Genomic DNA, 23,781 nt, shown 5'->3' with positions numbered 1-23,781 from the left:
AATGATTTGCTTGGATCCAGGACCTGGGGAAATCCAAAACACCTTGTAGCTATCTGTAGAATTGCTAGAGAGCTACTGGGATCCGGTGACATTCTGGGTGTGGACGTTCTTTAATCACATAATGTTAGATTTAAATGGTAAAATAATTTTTCCAAACAACATAATAAATCATTTTCCCTATCAGTTAAGTCTTTCAGAGTTGTTTGTCTTTCATTGTTATTGTATAAATGGTTCTCTTGATTTTTCTTTCTTATTTCACTTTGTGTCAGTTCATACAAGTCTTCCTAGGTTTCTCTGAAACCTTCTCTTTCAACCATTTCTTATAGAACAATAGTATTCTCTTTCATTCTTATGCCATCATTTGTTCAGCCATTCTCCAGTTGGTGGAGATCTGCTACAAAAGTTTGGACAGATGGAACTTTTCCCTCCTTTTATCCCTTTGGGGTATATAGATCAAAGGGTATGTACAGTTTAGTATCTTTTTGGACATTGTTCCAAATTGCTTTCCAAAATGGATGGACCAATTCACAGCTACACCAACATTTGTCATTTTCCTCTTGTCAACTTTGCTTATCTGATGTATGTGAGGCAGAATCTCCAGGTTGCTTTAATTTGCATTTTTCTAATTCCTAAACATTTGGATCATTTTTAAAAATATTGTTCTTAATATCTTGGATGTCTTCCTATGAAAACTACCTGTTCACACACTTTGACCATTTGTGGGGAATAGTCTGGTTTTTGAACAGGTTTCACATAGCTCTAAGATTAGCTTATATATACTTTGGGGAACATTAATGGAAAAGAGTTTACTCTCACCACGTCACTGGTAATTAATATTTATTATTTGCTCCATCCCATTAAATAGAAGACTGGGCTTGGAATTGATGGGGTTCTAATAATGGACCCCTAAAAGGAAAGTACCATTTCTTCAGGACCTGGACCCCAAAGCCCCGGAACCCAGATCTCTGGCTTTCTCCTGAGGCACATGGCCCATCCCAGTCAAAAATCCTTTTAACTGCCCTATCCCTGGGGCTCTCCTGACACTTAACTCCTCCCCTGGTTTGCACCTGGCCCCACCCCAGGTTCCTTGCCACTCCTTAATCCCATCCAGATCTTCCCAGAGTCTTTTTGTATAAAACACCAACTTTATCCCCATCAAATGCTCAGATTCTTAAAATCTGGCCCACTTGTATTGGCGTCACAAATAGTGCAGATGCACTAGGAGTCTCGCCTGCTTCTATTGGTGTTACAATAAACTTTGTTACTTGAACTGAAAGAAGGCTTAAGTGGTTGAATTCTTTTGAGGCAGACCCCCCCCCCCCCCCCCCCCCCCCGCCCGTACCCTTGCACTTTGGAGTTCCTAGGAACCTTAGCGAGAAACAGAATCAGGAAGAGACTCATCTTACCAAATTAAAATCTGGTTGCAGACACTTACTAGCTGTGTGACCCTAGGCAAGTCACTTCACCCTGTTTGCCTCAATTTTCCCATCTGTAAAATGAGGTGGAGAAGGAAATGGCAAACCACTCCAATATCTGTGCCAAGAAAACCCCAAAAGAGATCACGGAGAGTTGGACACAACTAAAAAACAACAACAGCAGCATTTGCTCTATGGATACCATTCTCAAGCTGTGTGCCAGGTGATGTTTGAACTAAGTAAAAGGGGAAGGGAATAAGCATTTATTAAACCCCTATTGTCTGCCAGGCACCATGCTAAGTATATTTTATAAATATTATCTCATTTGACCTTTGCAACAAGCCTTTGAAGTAGGTGGCATCATCACTATTTTCAGTTGAGGAAATTGAGGCAAACTGAGATTAAGTGAGTTGCCCAGGGTCACACAGCTAGAAAGCATCAGAGACCAGATCTGAACTTAGATCTTCCTGATGAGGCCTGGGCACCATTAAACTTCCACAAATGAACTTTGAGTTTGTGTATAAACATGAAGTTCATATTCTTTTTAGTTCACCTCCATGGTGTTTTCTGGACTAAAGTGGCTATTCGTCCCTCTTTTTTTCCTTCCTAGACTCTGTGTGGGAGGGGTTTTAGTTTCCTTCACCTAGTTTTTTCTATTTGAGTGAACTTAGGTTCTCTCTGGAGAGAGCCTAAGCATACTCGGATGTCTTTCTGAATCCAGTCCTTTCTGAGACAGCTACTAGTCCTGGGGTGAGAAAGGTTTGGGTGATGATATTGCACTGAAATGGAGGAGAGGGGCACGAGAAGAAAAATGGATAAAACCTAGTAGACAAACAGCCTTTTCACAATTTTGTCTAGGATCAGACTGCTTTGAGTATGTTTGCTTTTGGTGAATTTGGCATTTTATGTGGTAATAAAATGGATGGAATAGATGTCATTTTGGCAGTTAAAATGAAAACTTGGGCCAAACAAATTTACCTAATGTGAGTTCCTGATAATGATACTACAAAAAAAGAATGAATTTTACTAATATTCTACCCAGCCTCTTTGTGGAATATTACTAATGAGATGGTAAACCCCCAAGAGCTGGGCAGTCAATGCAAGGAGAAGACAGATTTCTGAATGAATTATTAACTGCAGGACCATTCCTAAAAACAGTTAAAATTTAGTTTTGTTCATGAGACTGGTGTGACTAATTTAATTCCAATAGAGAAAGGACAGACAGATTATTTACTCTCAAAAAGGTTTTGTTTGACAGTGGGCAGCTTTGACCTAAGACATTCACAGAATAAAATAACACTAAAATAAAAACAATAGCTTTGGGCATACTCAGATGAAGGCATTTTTCAAAAATCAAGTACAAAAACTTAAGAGTCAGACAATTATGCTGATAACAGATGGATTTTTTTCTTTTGCCATGGTTAGCTTTTATTAGTTATAATGTTGCGTTCCATGTTTAAATGAATATCGTAGTTGCAGTCCCGGGTCACAGCTGCTTGTATCTGTATTGTATTTTTCAGACAGCAAACATGTTCTACATCGTAATCATGATGGCCATAGTGATCTTGAGCTTTGGAGTGGCGCGAAAAGCGATTCTTTCCCCGCACGAGCTCCCATCTTGGACACTGGCTCGCGATATTGTATTTCAGCCATATTGGATGATGTTTGGGGAAGTCTACGCCTCAGAGATAGACGGTAACTAGACATTTTTACTATTTTTGTAGGAACTAAAATTTTGTAGGTTGTTAGAATGAGAGAATATGTGAGTTTATGACCTGAACTTTTGAGATGTAAGGCATGTTCATGGTTACATATAGTTAATGTGATAAATCGTGCTGTGTTAAATAATGCCAAAACGTGACTTATATTTTCTGTTTTAAAAATTTTCTTTATTTGTAGTTTGTGAAAGCGACAAAAACTGCCCTCCTGGTTCCTTCATTACTCCATTCCTTCAAGCTGTCTATCTCTTTGTCCAGTATATCATCATGGTGAATCTACTGATTGCTTTCTTCAAGTAGGTGCCAGTTTTACATAGTTAGCACAAACCAAAATGATTCTGGGAGGATTTGAATAAGTGAGGAGTTATTTCCTCTCGGTTACATTAGTTTCCCACGTGTATGGATGACTGAGGTTTTGGTATTATGTTTTAAAATGGAGAATTCTTAACATAAACACAAAACTCCTGAACGGAGAAAAGGCAAAATGGTGGGAGGAGACAAGTAATGATGAAGGGGGAAAAATGAAATAGATGAGGGTTGGGATGAAGGGTGGAGACAGTAACAGTAAATTATAGTAGGGAAGAAGTACTGAGACTCAAGCTTCAAATCAAGGTGGAAGAATCAATAACAGGTCAGGGTGATCCAAATTTTCAGTCTAAGACAACTTGGGAGTTTGTCAGTAAATGCCTGTCTTACTGGGGTGGTAGTCAGGCCTGGAGCACATTGAAGCACAAGTTGTGCCCAGGTGAGCCATCAGTGGGCCTTGGGGGTGGCTGCATTGGAGCCAACTTTGGGAGTTCTTAGCCCACAGATGGTAAGGGGGTTGGACAGATGGTCAGAAGACTTCAGGGGACCCTTTTCTGGTAGTGGGTGCAGGACCGTGGTTGCATTGCCCATATGAAGTTCTAGGTTGCAGTCCCAGGGCGAGGAGGAACCCATTAGTGCTTGTGGCTGCAGGGGAGCAGGGGTCCTACACTCAGGTCCAAGGCACAAAGGAACACTGAGCCTGAGTCACAATTCCAGAGTCATAAGGAGGGGAAGTGCTTACCGCTGCCATGGAGCAGGGACCCTGGTCATAGTTCCAGGGTGGAGAAGAATGCTCATGGTTGCTCACAGACAAGAGCACAGGCCAGGAGATCAGTAACCACACCTCTCATTAGATATATCACCTTAAAAGAATTGAAAACTTACAGACCCCTATAACATTGCTCTGAAAAGAGAAGCACAAAAAACTTGAAGTTTGGGACAATGCCCCTTTCACCCACGGAGCAGAGCCCATCTTTAACATAAAGTTATAAGTTAAGAAGGGGCAACTAGAGGGCAGTGGATAGAGCAGTGGGCCGGGAATCAGGAAGACTCACTTTCATGAGTTCAAGCCTGGTCAGAGACACTTAGAAGCTCTGTGACCCTGAGCAAGTTACTTAACCTTGTTTGCCTCAGTTTCCTCATCTGTAAAATGAACTGGAGAAGGAAATGGCAAGCCATTTTTAGTATCTTTGCCAAGAAAACCCCAAATGGAGTCACAGAGAGTTGGATATGACTGAAACAATTCAACTGCAAAAAATAAGTCAAAAAATAGGCTGGAAAGATAGCAAACAGCAACAAAAAAAGAACCTGCCTAGATAAAGTTATTATTGTGACAGAAACTCAAGACACAAACTCAGAAGAAGACAATGAAAACACCTATATGTTGTTGTCCAAGGGAAGAGAGAGAAAGAGGAATTTCATTTAAAATAACTGTAGACGATATAAAATACTAGGGAGTCTGCCTAACAAGACAGACACAGGAACTTTATGAGCACAATTATGAAATAATTTTCACACAAATGAAGTCAGATCTAAATAATTGGAGAAATATTCATTGCTCATGGGTAGGCCAAGCCAATATGATAAAAATGACAATTCTATCTAAATTAATTTATTTAGTGCCATACTAACCAAACTACCAAAAATTATTTTAGAGAGCTTAGAAAAATAATAACACAATTCATCTGGAAGAACAAAAGGTCAAGAATATCAAGGATATCAATGAAGAAAAAATGAAGGAAGGTGACCTAGAAGTACCAGATTTCAAATTGTATCATAAAACGGTAATCAAAACCATCTGGTGCTGGCTAAGAAATAGAGTGGTGGATCAGTGGACTAGATTAGGGACACAATGCACAATAATAAATGGCCAGAGTAATCTAGTGTTTGACAAACCCAAAGATCCAAGCTTTTGTTACAAGAACTCACTATCTGACAAAAATTGCTCGGAAAACTAGAAAAGTTTGGCAGAAACTAGGTATAGAGTCCAAGGTAGGGGAAACCTGTGGCCTCGAGGCCACATGTGGCCCTCTAGGTACTCAAGTGTGGCCCTTTGACTGAATCCAAACTTCACAGATTCAAAGGGCTACACTTGAGGACCTAGAGGGCCACATGTGGCCTCGAGGCCACAGATTCCCCACTCTTGATAGACCAACATCTCACACTGTATACCAAGATAAGGTTAAAATGGGTACATGATTTAGGCATAAAGTGTGGTACCATAAGCAAATTAGGGGAGCATGGAAAATTTTACCTGTCAGATCTATGCAGAAGGAAAGAGTTTGTGATCAAACAGGAGATAGAGATGTTCTGGGATGGGAAATAGATAATTTTGGTTATGCTAAATTTAAAAGTTTTTGCACAAATAAAACCAGTGCAGTCAAGATTCAAAGGAAAGCAGAAAAGTGAGATTTTTTTAAGAAGAAAGTTTCTATGATAAAGGACTCATTTCTCAAATATATAGAGAACTGAGTAAAATTTATAAGACTGTGAGTCATTCCCCAATTGATAAATGGTCAAAGGATATGAACAGGGAGTTTTCAGAATGAGAAATCAAAGCTATCTATAGTCATATGAAAACATGGTCTAAGCACTATTGATTAGAGAAATACACATTCAAACAACTCTGATGTATCAGCACAGAAAAGGAGAATGACAAATGTTGGAGAGAGTGTGGAAAAATTGGGACATTCGTGCATTGTTGGTGGAGTTGTGAATTGATTCAATCATTTTGGAGAGCCATTTGGAACTATGCCCAAAGGGCTAAAAAGCTGTGCCATACCCTTTCACTTAGCAATACCACTACAAGGTCTGTAAGAGATTTAGAAACAAAATGGAAAAAGAGCTATATATTAAATATATATGTATATGTATATGTGTGTATATATATATATCAGCTCTTTTTTTGTGCTGGCAAAGAATTGGAAATTGAGGGGTTTCCCATCAACTGGGGAAAGGCTGAACAAGTTTTGGTGTATGATTATGATTGAATATTATTGTGCTATAAGAAGTGAGGAGCAGGATGGTTTCAGAAAAACTTGGGAAGATTTATATTAACTAAGGCAAAGTGAAGTGAGAAGAACAAGGAAAACTGTGCAGAGTAACAGCCGTATTGTAAGACGATCAACTGTGAATGACATAGCTGTTTTTAGCAATAGAGTGATCTAAGGCAATTCTGAAGGACATATGATAAAAAAAAATATCAACCACCAGAGAAAGAACTAATGAAGTATGAATGCAGATCATAGCATACTTTAAATTTTTAAAAAATTTTTCTTGTTTTTTTTTTCCTTTGGTCAGTGTTTTCTTTTGCAGCATGGCTAATGTGGAAATATGTTTTTCATGATAGCACATGTATAATCTATATAAAATTACTTGCCTTCTTAAGGAGGTGGGAGGGAAAGGAGGGGGAGAATTTGAAATTCAAAATTTTAAAAAAGGAGTGTTAAAATTGTTATTATGGGTAATTAGAAAAAATAAAACAAAATGTTTTCACTTTAGAAAAGAAGTATTGGAATCATGGACAGAGAAATTTTGGAGAGATGAGGATTAGTTAAGGCTTCAACTAGGAATAAGCATAAGATGTGAGATCTTAAGTGGGAAATGGAATTGGTGGGACACAAGAGGGAAATAGACTGTTGGTAAATGATGGTATGGAAATCATTTGGTATGTTATTTCCATAGATTAATACTTCAAGAAGTTATTAGGGATGGGGAATGTAGAAAGTCTGTACTTGCCTAACTAGGTAAATGGTACCTGTTACTTCTAACAGCTGATCAAATCTGTTATGACTTTATGCCCTGGGACCTCCTCAAATTGCCTTTGGAGCAGAAACCATCTTTTATTGCAAAGGCTTTTCTTATAATTAGAGCTGTCAAAAAGTGGAATGGAGTACCTCAGGGTTCTCCCTCACTGGAACTCTTCAAGAAAAGACTGATTGATCAATTTTTGGTATTTACCATAAATTCTTGTTTACTTATAACTGATATGACTTGTTCAGTTGAACTAATGGAGCTCTGAGCTATTTTTACATGGATGTTGTGATTTTTCTTTCCTATCATTTTGTTGTCCCTAAGACTCAAAAGATCCTGAAGTTTTTCTGTGATCATCTATAGCAGATATTTAAAAAAATTCCTAATATATACAAGAAGATAATTCTCAGCATTCACAATATAGGAGAGACAATGATCTTTGTACTTTGATTCCTCAACTGAAAATTGTACCATTGTTAAAACTGTGATCACAACAATGAGACTGATTGTTTTTTTCCTCATAAAAATCTATCACATGAATGTTGACAAATTTACCTCATCGGTGGCAAGGTGCTTAAAATAAGCATTCTAGATATATTCACCTTTTCGTCCAATAATCTGTCGATCAATAGATATAAAGATATATCTAAATAGCATAATTTGTGTAAGTTTTAGGAAATATCTAGCTGGTTAAAAACATGTATGTTGGGGGGGTTATGATATCTATCTGCAAATATTTGAAAGGTTGTTACATAAGAGAGTCAATACTCAAAGTAGATAGGGTGCTGGGCCTGGAGTCAGGAAGATCTGAACTCAACTCTGTCCTCAGATAATTGCTAGCTATGTGACCCTGGACAAGTCATTTAACTTCTATTTGCCTCAGTTTCCCCATCTGTAAAATGAGGATAATGATAGCACCTCCCTCCAAGGCCTTTTCTGAGGATCAAATGAGATCCTAATTGTAAAGCACGTAGCACAGTGTCTGGCACATAGTAAACACTATATGAATGTTAGCTATTATTAGGGTCATTATCATTATTATCCTGTGGATTTGGATGATAGAAGAAATGACTGGAAGTTATAGAAAGCTATGTTTAAGCTTAGTATATGGAAGAGTGTGTCAGCAAGGCAAAAATCACAATATAGATGATTGTCAAAATGCCTATGTGGTTTTGTATCACAAAATATAAGAAACTCTCCATATTGAAGGTAAAAGAAGTAAACCATTTATTCAGACACCGAGAACCAGATCCCAAAACCAATAAGCCCGATCCATCACAGCAGCAAAGAATTCAATGCACAATATCACAGCATAGAGCCTCACCATCCCAAAACCATTCGCCCCTCTGCTGGGACCTTCCCACAAGCTCACTCACGGCACAGCACAACACGTCTGCTCTCTCCCTCAGTTCTAACTGTTCTCTCAGCATTTCCTGTGACACAACTCCCTTTCCCTCTCAGCAAGCCCCTCCCACCACATATGACTTAGGCTTCCTATGAGGTAAACAGGTCACATGCCCTATTAATGGGTGGGAAAGATCTTCAAATCTAAGTTGTCATTACAAAGAGAGATCTCCAGAAATAGAATGGGCTGCCTTATGAAGTACTGAGTGAGTCCTTCATCATAAATCAGAGGTTGCGTCTTGGATGTTGCAGAGTAGATTTCTACATTGGGTAGAATTTTGGACTAGATGGCCTTCCAGTCTGAAGATTCCATGACTCTGCTTATTGAGTGCCTTTACCATTCAACAAAACAAACATTTATTAAGCACTGGCTATATGCAGTTCTGGGGATATAAAGACAAATAGGACACAGTGCCTAGAACTGTGCTAAAAACACGTGCCTGGAAATGTGTGAAATTTGGCCCAGGCAGGAGTGGGAGAGAGAAGGCTGCAAATGATATATGGATTATGCCTCCTGCCTTTGAGAAACGTAGACTTTTGTTGAATAGGTAGGATAGGCATTCATGAAACAAGTGGTGGACCAAATAATAATTTATAATAAAGTGCTAGGTGAGGTGGTTCAGACTCCAAGTTCCATTAAGTTAAGTAGTTAATTTAGGAAGCTCAAATGTGGTATAGTTTTGGAGACAGAAGGGACCTTAGAGGTCGTCAAAATTGTAAGTTCCTTGAGCAGGGACTAGGGCATTAGACATAATACAGCTCAACGCATGTTTGTTGAATGAATGCTAAACGAAGCAACTAGTTTAACCATTTTCACTGTCTAGGTGAGAAGACAGAAGCGCAAAGCCTTTTCCCATTTTCCTTTCATACAAGAAGCTCTCTCAATCTGACCTAATTTTGTGCCATTACCCATAAGAAATATCTTTTCTCCTGGGGGCAGTTCATATCATTAAATTAACTGCATTAAAATAATTAAATTAGTAGTGATCATTTGAGTTTGGATTAATTCATGCAAGGGTTACTAGGTAAGTGGAACTCCTACATTGAAGATTGTGTAAATGATTTAGTAAATTTCTGGTCTATACTTCTCTCTCTCCCCCCTCCCCCCCCCCAAACAAATTTCAGTCAGATGAGTTTTCTTTAAGTTAAATTGATGCACAGTGAGGACTAGAGAGTAGTTTTTGTTCAGGATATCGAAGGTTTAAAATAGTTCCTCTCTGTGCGTAGTTTCTGTCCTTCGCATATCTTCCATACTAATGTGCTCTCGGGCTTGACTGGTAGACAGGAGAACATATAAGGCCACCGGGCATTTGTTTCACTCATGTTTTTAGGGTATAATGAACCAGCTCTCCCATAAATATTGGAAAACAAATAATTAGCTTGAATTATGTCAGAATTGCCTCTCTTACTTCCTTTCACAGCAACGTTTACTATCAGATGAAGGCCATTTCAGATCAACTGTGGAAATATAATCGCTACCGTTACATCATGACTTACCATGAGAAACCATGGCTGCCTCCACCATTCATCTTACTGAGCCATATATTTCTCCTATTCCGTTGTGTCTGCCATCACCGAGCCCCAAATGAACTGGACCAAGAAGAGGGTGATGTTGGGTTAAGTAAGTATCAGCTAGCTTTCTGACTTGAAAAGAAAAATGAAAGGCAGTGAGACAAGAGGTATGACATACAGCTCATTGCAGATGAAATTTAGGCATGTAGTAGGAGGATAATGGGTGGTTAAATGGTGATCAGAGATTAGCAACATCTGAGTAAATCTGTCAGATTATTTCACTATGGGGTGTATGACCCATTGGTGATGGCTCAATGAAGAGGAATTCTTTATAGGAAGATGAATGGGCAAGACTCAATTATACTGGGATAAAGAAAGAAAATTGTAATAAATGTTAAATCTGTGTTTGTAGGCAAAGTACTACTGATTTATCTGTGAACATAGATTTCAATGTAGCAATAGCCATAGTAATTGTAGTGGTAGTGGTGGTGGTGGTGGTGGTGGTGGTGGTGATAGTAGTAGTAGTAATAGTAGTAGTAGTAGTAGTGGTAGTAGTAGTAGTAGTAATCGTAGTAGTAGTAGTAGTAATAGTAGTAGTAGTAGTAGTAGTGATGGTAGTAGTAGTAATAGTAGTAGTAGTGATAGTAGTAGTAGTGGTAGTAGTTAGTAGTAATAGTAGTAGTGGTAGTAATAGTAGTAGTAGTAGCAGCAATAGTAGCAGCAGTAGTAGCAGTAGTAGTAGTAGTGGTAGTAGTAGCAATAGTAGTAGTGGTAGTAGTAGTAGTAGTGGTAGTGGTAGTAGTAGTAGTAGTAGTGGTAGTAGTAGCAGTAGTGGTAGTGGTAGTAGTAGTAGTAATGTTAGTAGTAGTAGTAGTGGTAGTGGTGGTGGTAGTGGTAGTAGTAATAGTAATAGTAGTGGAAGTAGTCGTGGTAGTAATAGTAGTAGTGGTAGTAGTAGTAGTAGCAGTAGTAGTAGTAGTAGTAGTAGTAGTAGTAGTAGTAGTAGTAGTGGTAGTAGTAGCAATAGTAGTAGTGGTAGTAGTGGTAGTAGTAGTGGTGATAGTAGCAGTAGCGCACCAACATCAGCAGCAGTGGCAGTAGAAAGGAGGAAAAGGAAGAACAGAAAAAGGAGGATTAGGAAATGAAGATTCCCTCTGAAACCCCAAAGCTTGTTTTATCAACATCCCGGACTCAGGGAGTAATATCTATGACTCGCCTTGACTTTCCTAAAAAGGAAGAGGCTTTGAACAGGCAGAAGCGAGGTGAAGATATAAGGTAGAAATGGGGAAAATGGAGAAGCTAAACTTTGTTCAGTTTTTGCTAAGTGGAGAATCTTATTGTTGGGTAAGGGCAGTATGGTGCAGTGGTTATAGAGGGCCAGTAAGTCTGGGGCTGGTTCTGAAAATAGTTCTTGTGTTTAAGGGTATATATGTTAGACACTTTCTGGCTGAGAACCAGAAATGCACTTCTAGTTACTCCGTAGATACAGATTACCAGTTGTCACAGAGCTTTTATGGACCTAAGCACAGGAAAGGTTTACCTACTGTATCCTGTGTCGAAGAATCCTGCCTCAGTTAATTCTGGTTGGGTATCCTTGCTGGACTTTGAGGGGAGGGAAGAACCAAGGCATCGCCTCCACATAGCTGCCAAAGTGGCTTTTCCAGTGTCAAGCTGTTGCCTTACAACATGATTAGCTATTTCCCAACTGGCACAGTGGACAGGATGCCGGGCCTGGAGTCAGGAAGACTCATTTTCCTGAGTTCAAATCTGGCCTCAGACACTTATAGGCTGTGTGACCCTAGGCAAGTCACTTAACCGTGTTTGCCTCAGTTTTCTCATCTGTAAAATAAGCCAGAGAAGGAAATGGCAAACCACTCCAATATCTTTGCCAAGAAAAACCAGATGGGGTCATGAAGGGTCAGACCCAACTGAAAATGAATCAAATCTAAACTCTTCGGCTTCGTTTTTGAAGCCCTTCACAACCTAGCCCCAACTCACCTTCCCAACCTTGTTGTACTTTGCTTACCTTCTTAAACTCTAAATCCTGCCAACGTGGCCATCTTGTTGCCCCTCACAGATGATAGTTCATCTCTCATTTCTTTGCACTTTACCAGTTCTTTTCCATGCTTGGAATTTCTCCCACCTTGTCTTAACCTTGTAGGCTTTCCTGTTTTCTCTAAAACTCCTCTCACTTGCCACTTTCTACATGAATCCTCTCCTGATCTCGCCTCTCACCACCCCCACACCCATTTATCTTGAATATATTTTGTATTTGCTTAGTTGCTGTTGCCTGTTATTTCCGTGGATAGAATGGAAGCCCCTCGAGATTGGAGAGCTTTATTTTTGTCCTTTTATTCCCAAGGGCCAGTGAGGTGCACATAATCAGTTCTTAATAGATGCTTTTTGATTGACTGGTTCCTGAATGGCTTTCCCCTGAAGTGTGTATGGTTAGAAATTCCCCTTTCCCCCAAAACAAAATAACCCAGAACCAAGAACCTGTCTGCCACTATACATGTGGTTCCTTCAAGGCTAACCCCTGGATAAATGACATTTTTGGTGGCTTCAGTTTTACCGCTCTCCAGGAATAGTTTCCCTGCTGTGCCCTGTCCTGCCAGCATTTCAGGGCTAGGTCCCTTATTTATACCAGCCTGGGAGCCTGAGGGCTGCTAAGTTATCTCCCTGTAAGAATTCTCCAGGAAAGCTCCATCATTTTTATTTCCTAGATTAGAACATTGCTCATAAGATTTGAAGTTCTGATCTCAGTGGCTCTGCTGTGGCAGACAGAAATTTGCTTTCTGATTGGAGGAACAGCTGTTGTTTGGTAGTCTACAGTGTTTCTTCTGCAATGCGTGGTGTATAGGGAGAGAGCGATGCTTTAATTATTCTCATTTATCCCTTGTCTGTTTATGATGGGGAAGGATCAGGTCCTGAATGAGGCTGATCATCCACACATCCCTTTTCAAGCTTTCACAACCATTCAGTCCCACTGAACAAATGTTTAAATCTCCACTGTGTGCTATGCACTACGGTAGGCTCCAGACGTTCCCTCTCCCACCCCTAAAAAATTGTCCCTGTCCACAAGGAACTTCCATTCTACTGGGAAGGGAAAAAAGACATAGATATTAAATAAATAGAGGATTAATACTAAATTCAAGTCGTGCTCTGTTTTGGCTTCTGTTTAGCCATGACTTTGGGCAAGTCACTTAAATGATCTGTCTGGGTCTCAGTTTCCTTCTTTATAAAATGAAAGAGTTGTCTTGCCCTACAGGAAAGTAGAGGGGAAGGGGATCAGAGAGGGGGGGATGATAGGATGATAGAAGGGAGGGCAGATTGGGGGAGAGGTAATCAGAAGGGAGGGAAATGTAGTTAACCTTTCACAATATAACTACTATGGAAGTGTTTTGAATGACTACACATGTATAACCTATATCGAATTGCTTGCCTTCTTGATGAGGGTGGGTGGGCAGGGAAGATGGGAGTTTTAAAAACAAAAGTTAAAATGTGTTTTTACATGCAACTGGGAAATAAGACATACAGGCAATCGGGTATAGAAATCTGTCTTGCCCTACAAGAAAATAGAAGGGAAGGGATAAGAGAAGGGGGGAAGTAATTGAAGGGAGGTCAGGTTGGGAAAGGGGTAATTAGAATGCATGCTGTCTTGGGATGGGGGGAAGGAAGAGATAGGGAGAAAATTTGGAACTCAAAATCTTGTGGAAGTGAATGTTGAAAACTAAAATAAATTAAGTAATTAAAAAAATAAAATGAAGAAGTTGGATTAGATAATCTCGGAGATCCCTTTCAGTTGTAGCTGTGAGTTGGCTGAGAAGTGTGCTTGAGTCAACAGGAAAGAAGAAGGTAAAATTGCTGGAATGATTTACCATTTCTTTCTCTAGCTCATTTTATAGTTGAGGAAACTGAGGCAAACAGGGTTAAGTGACTTGCCCAAGGTCACACAGCTACTAAGTGTCTGAGGCCAGATTCGAGTTCCGGACTGACTCTCTATACGCTGTGCCGTCCAAAAGTCCATACTAACATACTCTTAATGCTCTCAGCCTGTAATTCACAATTCTGAAAGAACAAATGTTTTGAATTGAAATCAGTGGCTTGGGGTTTTAATGAGACATGGACCTCATTCTGCAACTTCTTGTTTAAAGGGGACAGAGCTAGGATCCTTGGCTTCCTGGTAGGGGAAATTTGTTCCCACTGACTCTGTCCTGCTCTCCTCCCCCAACTCCCTCCAGTCTTGGAATTGCTGGTTTCATTTAGAATTCAACACCCCGCCCTTGCCCCTCCCCCCCCCCCCCACGTTAATTTGAAGGTCTTTGGATCTAAGGCACATGTTATGCTCCAGCATGGAGCAAATCCAGTGATTGGATACAGAACAGTTCCGCCCTTCAGGGGTTAGGTGGATTAAGGCTGCTATAGGAATGTGTCAGTCAATGACTTGAGGTCCTTGCTTGTTGCATTGGGTGGGACTGGGTCAGGTCTAGATCAGAGCATGTGCTGGGCCCTTTATGGTCAGGGCCCCTATCCCATGATTGTGACATTTCTATGCCACCAAATTTCAGCCTATGTATAGTCGTGCTTGCCTGGACAGTTTCTCTTGTACATTCTGCATGTTGAGCTTGGCTTCTGACTACTAATCGTGTAACTAATGTTAAACGCAGGACTATAGTGCCACCAGGTGGACATTAACCAGAAAACATGCTGTATCTTTCTTTCCAGGCTGCTGATATTGGGAGACCCCAAGGACTTAGTTATGACACTTCCAAATGTACTTTCTGACTCAGCTGGTATTTCTCAACATAAAGAGAAGCCACGGAGGATTCTCTTTTAAAATGTCTCATAATTAATCCTGTAAATTCTTACTATGGATGAGTAGAATTTTTATGCTGAGTTGTAAAAAACTTCCTCCTCATCCTTCCCTCCCTCCTTATTTTCCTCCCTCCTTCCCTTTCTTATTCCTTCTCTTTCTTCTCCCCTCCCTCCTTCCCTCCTCCCTTCCTTCTATTCTTCCTTCCCTTTTCTCTTTTCTTTCTGGAAAATTTAACAATCCCAAATATTCACCTTGTATTTTATTATGTAATTTTTAGTTTTAAAAATATGCTGATATATGAATGTATTGAGGTGAAATATCTGATCTCCATTATTCCATTGTATATTACTTCATCTGTTTATAGAACAAAGCAGAAAGCATAGCTTGATGGGGATGGTCCACCCCAGGAAAGAGGTGCCAAAGAAAAAAAAACTTTTAGTAAATAACATTATCTCTATTCTCAGAAGAAATAACTCCCCAAATACATTATCAGTTTCTTTAAAAGGTGGAGAAAGACCCTGTCTATATAATTGGTGTTCTATATTATCTCATTTCCTCAGAACTCTACTTAAGTGAGGAGGATCTCAAGAAGCTCCATGGTTTTGAAGAACAATGTGTCCAGGAATACTTCCATGAAAAAACAGAGAGCCTGAATTCCAGTTATGGGGAGAGAATACGAGTAACCTCTGAAAGGTAGGGTTTAATTTTTTTTTTTTTTGCTTGAAACAAAACTTGATGATAGGTTGTACAGGTTCCAAGACAATAGTAAGACTGGTTGTAAAAGGTTTATCGGGCTCCTGATATTTTAAAGCTTCCCAGTAAAACACAATATGAATGCACTGGTGCTGGTCTTTGAGCAGTGTGCAGATGAGGGCAAGGCCACAATGCTTATCCCTGGTCTATCCAAATAACTTTGCTTTAACCATGGACACAAATTGCTTCCCTCACCTTAACTAATATTGGAAATCCCCTTATCTTTTACCTCCAACCTTCTTAACTTCCCTTTCATTGTTGAGAGTATCACTATTCTCTCACTCATCCTGGCTTGAAACTCCAGGTGTCATTCTCATCATCATTATACTGTTCCTGTTACCGTGTACAGTGTTCTCCTGGTTCTGCTCACTTTTCTTTGTATCAGTCCATACAAGTCTTCTTAGTTTTTTAAACCATCCCCATCATTTCTTCTAGCACAATAGCATTCCATCACAATCATCTACCACAACTTGTTCAGCCATTTCCCAATTGATGGGTATTCCCTCCACTTCTAATTCTTTGCCACCCATGAAAGCGCTGCTGTGCATATTTTTATACATATAGGTTCTTTTCCTTTTTCTTTGATTTCTTTGGGGGTATCCCTAGAGTTTAACATAGTACCTAGCACAAAGTAGGCGCTTGGTTAAATGCTGCTTGACTTATCCCCAACAACTTGTTTCTCCTTATTAATGAGAATAAGATTGGGAATAGAATTTCCTCTTGTTTTTTCCTTCTCCATCTTTTACAGGAAGGAATTATCAATACGGCAAGTCAAGAATTTATTTGGTCCTCTCTGCTTTTGGTGGGAGGAGAGAAGGACATGCAGACAGACAGACAGAGACAGGGAGAGGGAGGCAGACAGAGAGACAGGGGCCCAGAGACAGAGGCAGAGACAATGACTGAACGATTTAAGAAGTGTAAAACACTATGCTAAGTCCTCAAGATTTAGAAAGAAAAATAAGACTGTCTTTGCTCTCAAAGAGCTCATGTTCTAATGGAGGCAACATATTGAATGTTTCAGTTGCAAGTTGGATGGAAAGGTTCCCATGATCCCTAGGGTATAGCAGCAAAGCAGATAGTCACTTAACCCTGTTTGCCTCAGTTTCCTCATCTATGAAATGAGCTGGAGAAGGAAATGACAAACTCCAGCATCTTTGCCAAGAAAACCCCAAATGGGGCCACACACGACAGAAAAATGACCAACAACAAAAAGAAGACGGGAAAGGAGAAAGAGGGAATGTGTTTCTGGGGTAATTTTTGCTAAATTTGGAAGAGAAATGGGAAGGAAATAGAGGCTTAAAGAGGATATATATGTATCTGGTAAGAGATTGTCTGAGGTGGAATGAACTGGGTTGTGAGTTGATAAGGAGTGAGGAAAGAGGGAAACATGGTGTGAATGAAAGAAGCAACGGGTCAGACAGTTTCTCTTAGCTTGGCTGTTCTATGGAGTTGGGTGTTAATGGTAATGCAAACCCCCCCCCCCCCCCAACTTGGGGTAGCTAGAAATCTTAGGATCCTAGATTGAAAGCTGGAAGGAAGTAGTTCTCTATATAGCTATATGAAGCATCATTTTGCCCACAAGTTTCCTTTTGACTCTGGGTGTTTGGTCCAGTATTCGTTTTCCTGTTTAATGAGTGGCTTTAGTCGTTGTCATTTCTTTATCAAGTTATGCACAATGACATAATTCTTAGGTGAGCTATTTTGCTCATATTTTTTAAAATAAAAAAAGAGAGAGATAGAGAGATAGAGGTAGAGAGACAGAGAGACAGACAGAGAGACAGAGAGACAAAGAGAGACAGAGAGACTTTCCCAAAGTAAATACAAGGAGCCACTAGGTGAGATCCCCCTGAGACATAGCCTCTCATAGAGTAGAAGCAGAATTGAAAATAAATACAAGAACAAATGCTTCAGAATATCAATACAGCTAACTTTAATAGTGCGTTGACTCAAATAAAAGAAGAGCTGTATTTAATTAACACATCTGGGGTATGCTAATCTAACTAAAATGTATTTCACAGGACATCAGAGCTTTTAAATATAAATGTCTCTAAAAGCAGGAGAATACATTGTAAGGGTAACCAAGTTATCCCTCTAGCAGGTCTATATTGTACATGTTATCTGTGGCTGCGAAGAGTTGATGGTTTTGATTGTATCCATTAAGTATGTCTGCTGCTAATGGGACTTAATGAGTCTCCATTAACTGGGCTTCATATTGTACTGGTTTTGAATTGCAGGAGACAGTACCCTGAATAGAGAGGCACTAATTAAGTGTATTTCTTGGAAAGGGATTTGTGTCTGTCTGTGGTGTGTATTTCTTTTTTAAAGGACCCTTCTTTCCCCACATTCTGCCCTGCCCCCATTCTACTCTTACTATTAGGACAAGGGGGCATTTATTAAGCTTTCATTGAGTATAGAAATTCAGTTTTATGACAAAAGAGTTATAGGAAGGGCTCAACCCATCTATAGTACAGTAAAATTTGCAAATGTCATGGTCTTCATTTTTATTTCCCCAATAATTACTTACCAATCTCCTAGGCATGAGAAATAAGTGGATTCTTTTCTATTCACGAGAACTTTGGGATAATCAGAAGTAGGAAAGACTTGGCAAAATTAATGTATAGGAATATCCACAGTGTTAAGGTTCCAGACAAGAAGTTAATTGAAGTAATAAGGAAATTATTTTGAAAGGGGGAACAAATAAGGAAGGAAATGAGAGAGAGCATTTGGTCAAACTGAGTCTCCGTAACAACTCCCCCTACAATAACTCATGACTCATATGTTTATTTTTCTTAATTATTTGACATTTTGGATTTTATCATTTCACTGTTTGGGAATTGATTTACTTATTTTGAATAGTCTTCACTGTCTTATTCTTATTTTTATTATTGTCAATATCTAGCACATCTATAGCACTTTGAGGTTCAGAGAGTACTTTATATTCTATCTCATTTCATCCTCACCACAACCCTCCGATGTAGGGACTTTTATAGGACACCAGGGGGTACAACGGATAAAGCACTAGGCCTGGAATCCGGAGGACCTGAGATCAATCTGGCTTCAAACACTTACTAGCTGTTTGACCCTGGGCGGTCACTTAACCTCTGTTGGCCTCAGGGTCTTCATCTGTAAAATGGGGATGATAATAGCACCTATACTCCAGGATAAAATGAGATAATCATTCTACAGCGCAGTGCCTGGCATAGAGTAAGCACTACATAGATGTGTGTATTATATACATAAATATGTAAATATATAAATTGTTATGTATCGCTTATAAATAATATACATATATTATTATTGTTGCTTCCATTTTACAGATAAGAAAACTGAGGCTGAGAGGGTAAGTGAATTGCCTAGGGCAGGGCTGTCCAAAATATGGGACCTTCCTACAAGCATAGAAATTTACATCAATGCTTTAGTAAAGCCGAGCTAAGGCAGAACTCTCACTAAAATGGCAAATCAAAATATATTGTCTGTTGTTGCAATAAAAACCTAAGGTCGGACAGCACTGGCCTACGGTAACACAGCTAGTAAGTGTCTGAGGCAGGATCTGAACTCAAACCTTCAGGACTCCAAGTCCAATACTGTATCCACTAGATAGAAAGAAAATAAGGTGGGCATAGCCCATTTTTTTGGTAGTGGTTTGTTTTATTTGTTGGTATTCTTCCCCTCCTCCACCTTCCAGGGTTACAGAAGTGTGTTTCCAACTTAAAGAAGTGAATGAGAGAGTGTCCTACATAAAGGAGTCTTTGCTCTCTCTGGACAGCCATGTGGGACACCTGCAGGATCTCTCTGCCTTGACAGTAGATACATTGAAAGTACTTTCAGCCGTTGACACCCTTCAGCTAGAAGAAGCCATGTTGACCAGCTCCAAACATGCCACTCGTAGAAAACTCCCCCATAGCTGGAACACTGTCATCTGCTCGGGGATGCTGAACAGCTTAGAAAACTGTGGGAAGAGGGACTGTCAGTATTACAGCATGCCCCAGTCCTTGTTTCAGAGCCGGATGAGAAGCCACCACCTCTCTGGAAGGCAGAAGCATTCCCTTGCAGAGATCGTGGACAGTCAAGAGGAAGAGGACCAAGAAAAGAAAGGAACACCAAATGGTCCAGTTACTGTGTTCCTTGACAGCAAATCACCCCCGAAGCTTAGTCAGTTTCTCTTGGTTTCTCCCAGTCCAACAAGGGCTTCTCTTTCAGCTGAAGCTGACATGGCTCTGTCTCCTACAAAACCTGCAGCTGAGCCTGGGTTGGGTTGGTTGCCAACGGAATCATGTGACAATCAGAAAAATTGTCCCCTTTGTCTGAATTGTCAGACTTCATCTGCAGTTGATAAAGAGTCAGTTGAAGATTCCCATGAGCAGTGTAATCTTGATGTAAATGGATCAATGAGAAAGAACAATGGAGATCAACTTCTGCCAGCCAGCTCTTCTGTCTCCCAGTCAGTGAAAGTGACTTCACTTCCTTGCCCAACAGACAGTTTAAGAGCAGGAGGTGGCTATGTGAATTGGGCATTTTCAGAAGGGGATGATGAAACTGGCGTGTTTAGCACAAAGAAAAAATGGCATTCACAATTGCCCTCCAGGTGTAAGTTGGACTGTTCAGGCAGTGGTGACTGCCAAGTCCAGATGGGGACAACCAAATCCCTTAACCACAACTCAGCAAAGTCCCTCCAATGCAGTAAAAGTTCAAAGTCAGAGTCATCACTCCAGCCAAACACAGGCATTTGGAACAATCCCCTTCGTAGAGATTGGACCTTTCTCCAAAATGGCAGCTTTAGATCCCACAAAGAGAAGAGATTGATGAAGACCAGCAAAAGTAAAGGCAAGAAAAGGATATCTTTCCATCTATACTAAATCACCTGTCTAAAACATTCCCAGATTTTCATGAGAAGGTCTTTGACCTTTGATTCCCCCTCCCCCAATCTTTCCTGTGTTCTAGTTCTACCTTATAAAAATAATTTTTTTTTCCAAAACAATGACCTCAGTCTTGCATGTCCTGTTTATTGCATTCAATCATGTCTTCCACAGATTTTTCAGGACCCTCAGAGAGGTCCCAGTCAGTGTGGGCCAAAGCAAAACTTCGAAGTAAGGAAAGGAAATTGTCAAAAGAAAAGAAAAAACCGCAGCCATTTCAAGTTCCGGTAGGTGTGGACTAACTTCTAAAGCCACATTTTCTTCTGGTTTCTCTTGGTTATTCTTTTGTTGTGGTCACTTGCCTAAGCCGTGCTGTTCCTTATTTCAGAGTGCCACATACAGTATAAGAAAGATGACCCACAAAAGAGATGTTATATGTAATAGTGTGAGGAATTGAAGGGAGCTTCTAATCCACTTTTGTAATATTAAGATTAATTTCAAGATCCTATAGCCCTGTGCTTTGGACTCTTCCATGAGCAATAGTGGGGAATCTATAGCAGCAGAAATACTGTTACTCCTAAACATGTGTTGAGATCATGAGACTCCTCTCTATTCCTGACTTCTTTTATTGTCTTTGTTTTCCCCTCCCTATTCCTTTCAGTGATACCCGCTCTGTCACGCTGGGATATGGCTTAGGCTTATTCAAACAGATACCATTTTGCCATTTATGCATATTGTAGCCTCGTCTCTGACTAGGTCACACAAAACACAAAATATGAATTCGTTTTCCAAGGTCTCCAGTTAATTCTTGCTCTGTAGAGCTGATCAGAATTTGCAAATCTCATTGACTCTCAAAGTAGCTCTATTCATAAATAAACAACTGTGGGAGGAATGGGTGCCACTCATCAATCAGTAAACCTTTTTAGGTGCCTACTATGTGCCAGGCATCGTGCCAGTGATTCTTTTGTTCTGAAGATGGCACTAAGATGAGGGAAATGACTTAAAACCCTAAAAGAATTTTAGCTTTTTCAGTCTTAACTAAGATATGATCCTAAAGGTGTTTCTTTCAGCCTCTTATAATTATATGGTTTTGTTCACGTTTTCTTTTTTACCCCTGGGGAAGAGAAAGAGTACTTGATCTCAGAACCTCGAGTACAGTATTTAAAAATATAGAATATCCTTATTCCTTACTCCTTGGAAACAAAAATTTGAGTTATAGATCTTGGGGTATGGGATATGATGCAGTTTAATTATACTGTGAAATGTCAAGGCTGTAGAATTGATCTCTCTTTCCTTTGAAACCTGGTGACAGAGTACAAGAGGATGTTGAGTACAGTTTGATTGGCATTTCATATTAACTCCCCCTCCTCTCATCATCCCCTCCCAAGAGCTATTGCTGGTGTTTTTATTAATACAACATTAATGTTGTCAAGAAAGTATAACTTTAGATTGTATTTATTGACTTCAGAAAGTAACAGACGTAACATAAAGGATAGCTGGCCAAATATTTACTCTTCCTTTATAATAGTAATCTATTTGGAGCACCCATGTTGCCATCTCATTTTAGTGTGAATCCATCAGGGATAACCAAGGGACTCTGAGCTTTATTTTGAAGACTTGTCTACAAGTGATCTAGCAGGATAACGCTACTCTCCTTCTTTGATGTAGATTTTGAAGACGGGCTCCACGGTCCACATGATCATTCAGACCTGTAAAATCTAAATTTAGCCATAGAATCAGGACCATGGATTTGGAGTGGCAAAGGACTTTTAAAGCCTTTGAGTCTAAGTGGACTCATTTTTAGATGAGGAAAGTGAGCATCTACTAAAAGGTTAAGTGATATGTCTAGAAGAGTCACGTAGTTAGGAAGTCGTCATCGGAGGCAAGATTTGAAATCTGGTCTTCCTGACTCCCATTTCATTGCTCTATCCACCATTTTCATGCTGCCTTAAAAACCATTTACATGGTTCCACACTCATTTATTGGTCCTCCTGTTTCTTCTCTTAATTCTCTTCCTTTTCTTCCAGAAACAGGTTTGTATCAAGGGGGTATGTATGGTTATACATACACACACACACATATATCTATACATACATACATATATGTGTATATATGTGTATGTATATATATGTGTGCATGTGTGTGTGTGTGTGTGTGTGTATGCACAATGTTCCTGTATGGAATTTTTGGAACAATATCTGATTACCATGGTAGCTGTTGCTCTTTGTGAGGGAAGACTTCTGAACAGAGAAGAGACAGCAACATTTTTTATCTCTAACCATTAGAAATTCAGTTTTACTTGGGATGGCAGTACATTTTTCTTTATCTGAACAGTTTTGGGACAGTCTGTATTAAACAAGCGTAAGATTGGACTGCCCTGGTCAATCTGGAACAACAGGAAATATATTCGGGTTTCTTTTTTTTAAAATTTGAGACAAATATGTAGACTATGTCTACATGGTATAGTTTTATAGAAAATCATGGAATTTTCTACCCAATTTCTGGGTTATCTAATTTCTCTCTTAAGTGCTTTCTTGCTTTCTGTAAATGCCATGGACTTTATGCTAGGCAAATATGATTGTCCATTTTTCTGAGAGCTGCTACACATATAGATTGTCCCTAGTGGCCATAATGGCCCTTCAGAATTTGATAGCAAACTAGCACAAGTTTCTTAGCCTAATTATTATCATCATTACAAAAGAAATTTAAAATTTTAATTTTTAGAGCATGGTCTGTGTCCGTTAGGAAAATCTAGCCTAAGATGAGCATATAAAGTTATATTTATATAATGAAGCTACTGTAGTTGGCACATCCAGTCTCATGGCTATAGATAGACTTGGGTTTGGAATAGTTCAAGTGGGCTAGGTGATAAACAATCATACTTTGAGATGAACAGTTCTTTGCCAACATCTGTCCTTTTCTCCAGGTGATAACAGTGAATAGCTGCAGCACACAGATGAATTCAGAGCCAGCAGAGAAAACGTTTTCAGGGGAAGAAAAAGAGGATGATAAAAACCACCTTCTCATCTCCGAATGTAGTCAGATAAGTATGTAATGACCAGTGCAAATTCCAGAACTTTAGACTATATATTTAGGGGTGTACTCCTATGTAAATATGAACCCTGACTATTGAAGACAGTGAATGTTTATCTTATCATGGACACTTAATAGAGAAAGCTAGGCTAAGAATATACCATATGGTTCAGAAACTGACTCAGGATTGAGTCATCTATGGATAGAATGAAAAG

At 39.6% G+C, this 23,781-nt stretch overlaps 1 protein-coding gene across 1 annotated transcript in view; it reads left to right on the top strand.

Annotated features, from left to right (window-relative positions):
- The window catches only part of TRPM6 (transient receptor potential cation channel subfamily M member 6), a 167,083-nt gene that overhangs the window by 99,927 nt on the left and 43,375 nt on the right, over positions 1-23,781 (top strand). Inside the window, exons 23-29 of the mRNA XM_036748486.1 lie at positions 2,936-3,110; positions 3,315-3,429; positions 10,018-10,217; positions 15,485-15,617; positions 19,363-20,501; positions 20,708-20,820; positions 23,460-23,580. Coding sequence (XP_036604381.1) covers positions 2,936-3,110; positions 3,315-3,429; positions 10,018-10,217; positions 15,485-15,617; positions 19,363-20,501; positions 20,708-20,820; positions 23,460-23,580 — 1,996 coding nt within the window. The remainder of the gene's footprint in view (positions 1-2,935; positions 3,111-3,314; positions 3,430-10,017; positions 10,218-15,484; positions 15,618-19,362; positions 20,502-20,707; positions 20,821-23,459; positions 23,581-23,781) is intronic.

This window comes from Trichosurus vulpecula, chromosome 1 (assembly GCF_011100635.1).
Source record: "Trichosurus vulpecula isolate mTriVul1 chromosome 1, mTriVul1.pri, whole genome shotgun sequence".
Classification (NCBI taxonomy): domain Eukaryota; kingdom Metazoa; phylum Chordata; class Mammalia; order Diprotodontia; family Phalangeridae; genus Trichosurus; species Trichosurus vulpecula.
Note: the sequence above shows the minus strand (reverse complement) of the source record. Positions and strands in the feature narration are given on the sequence as shown.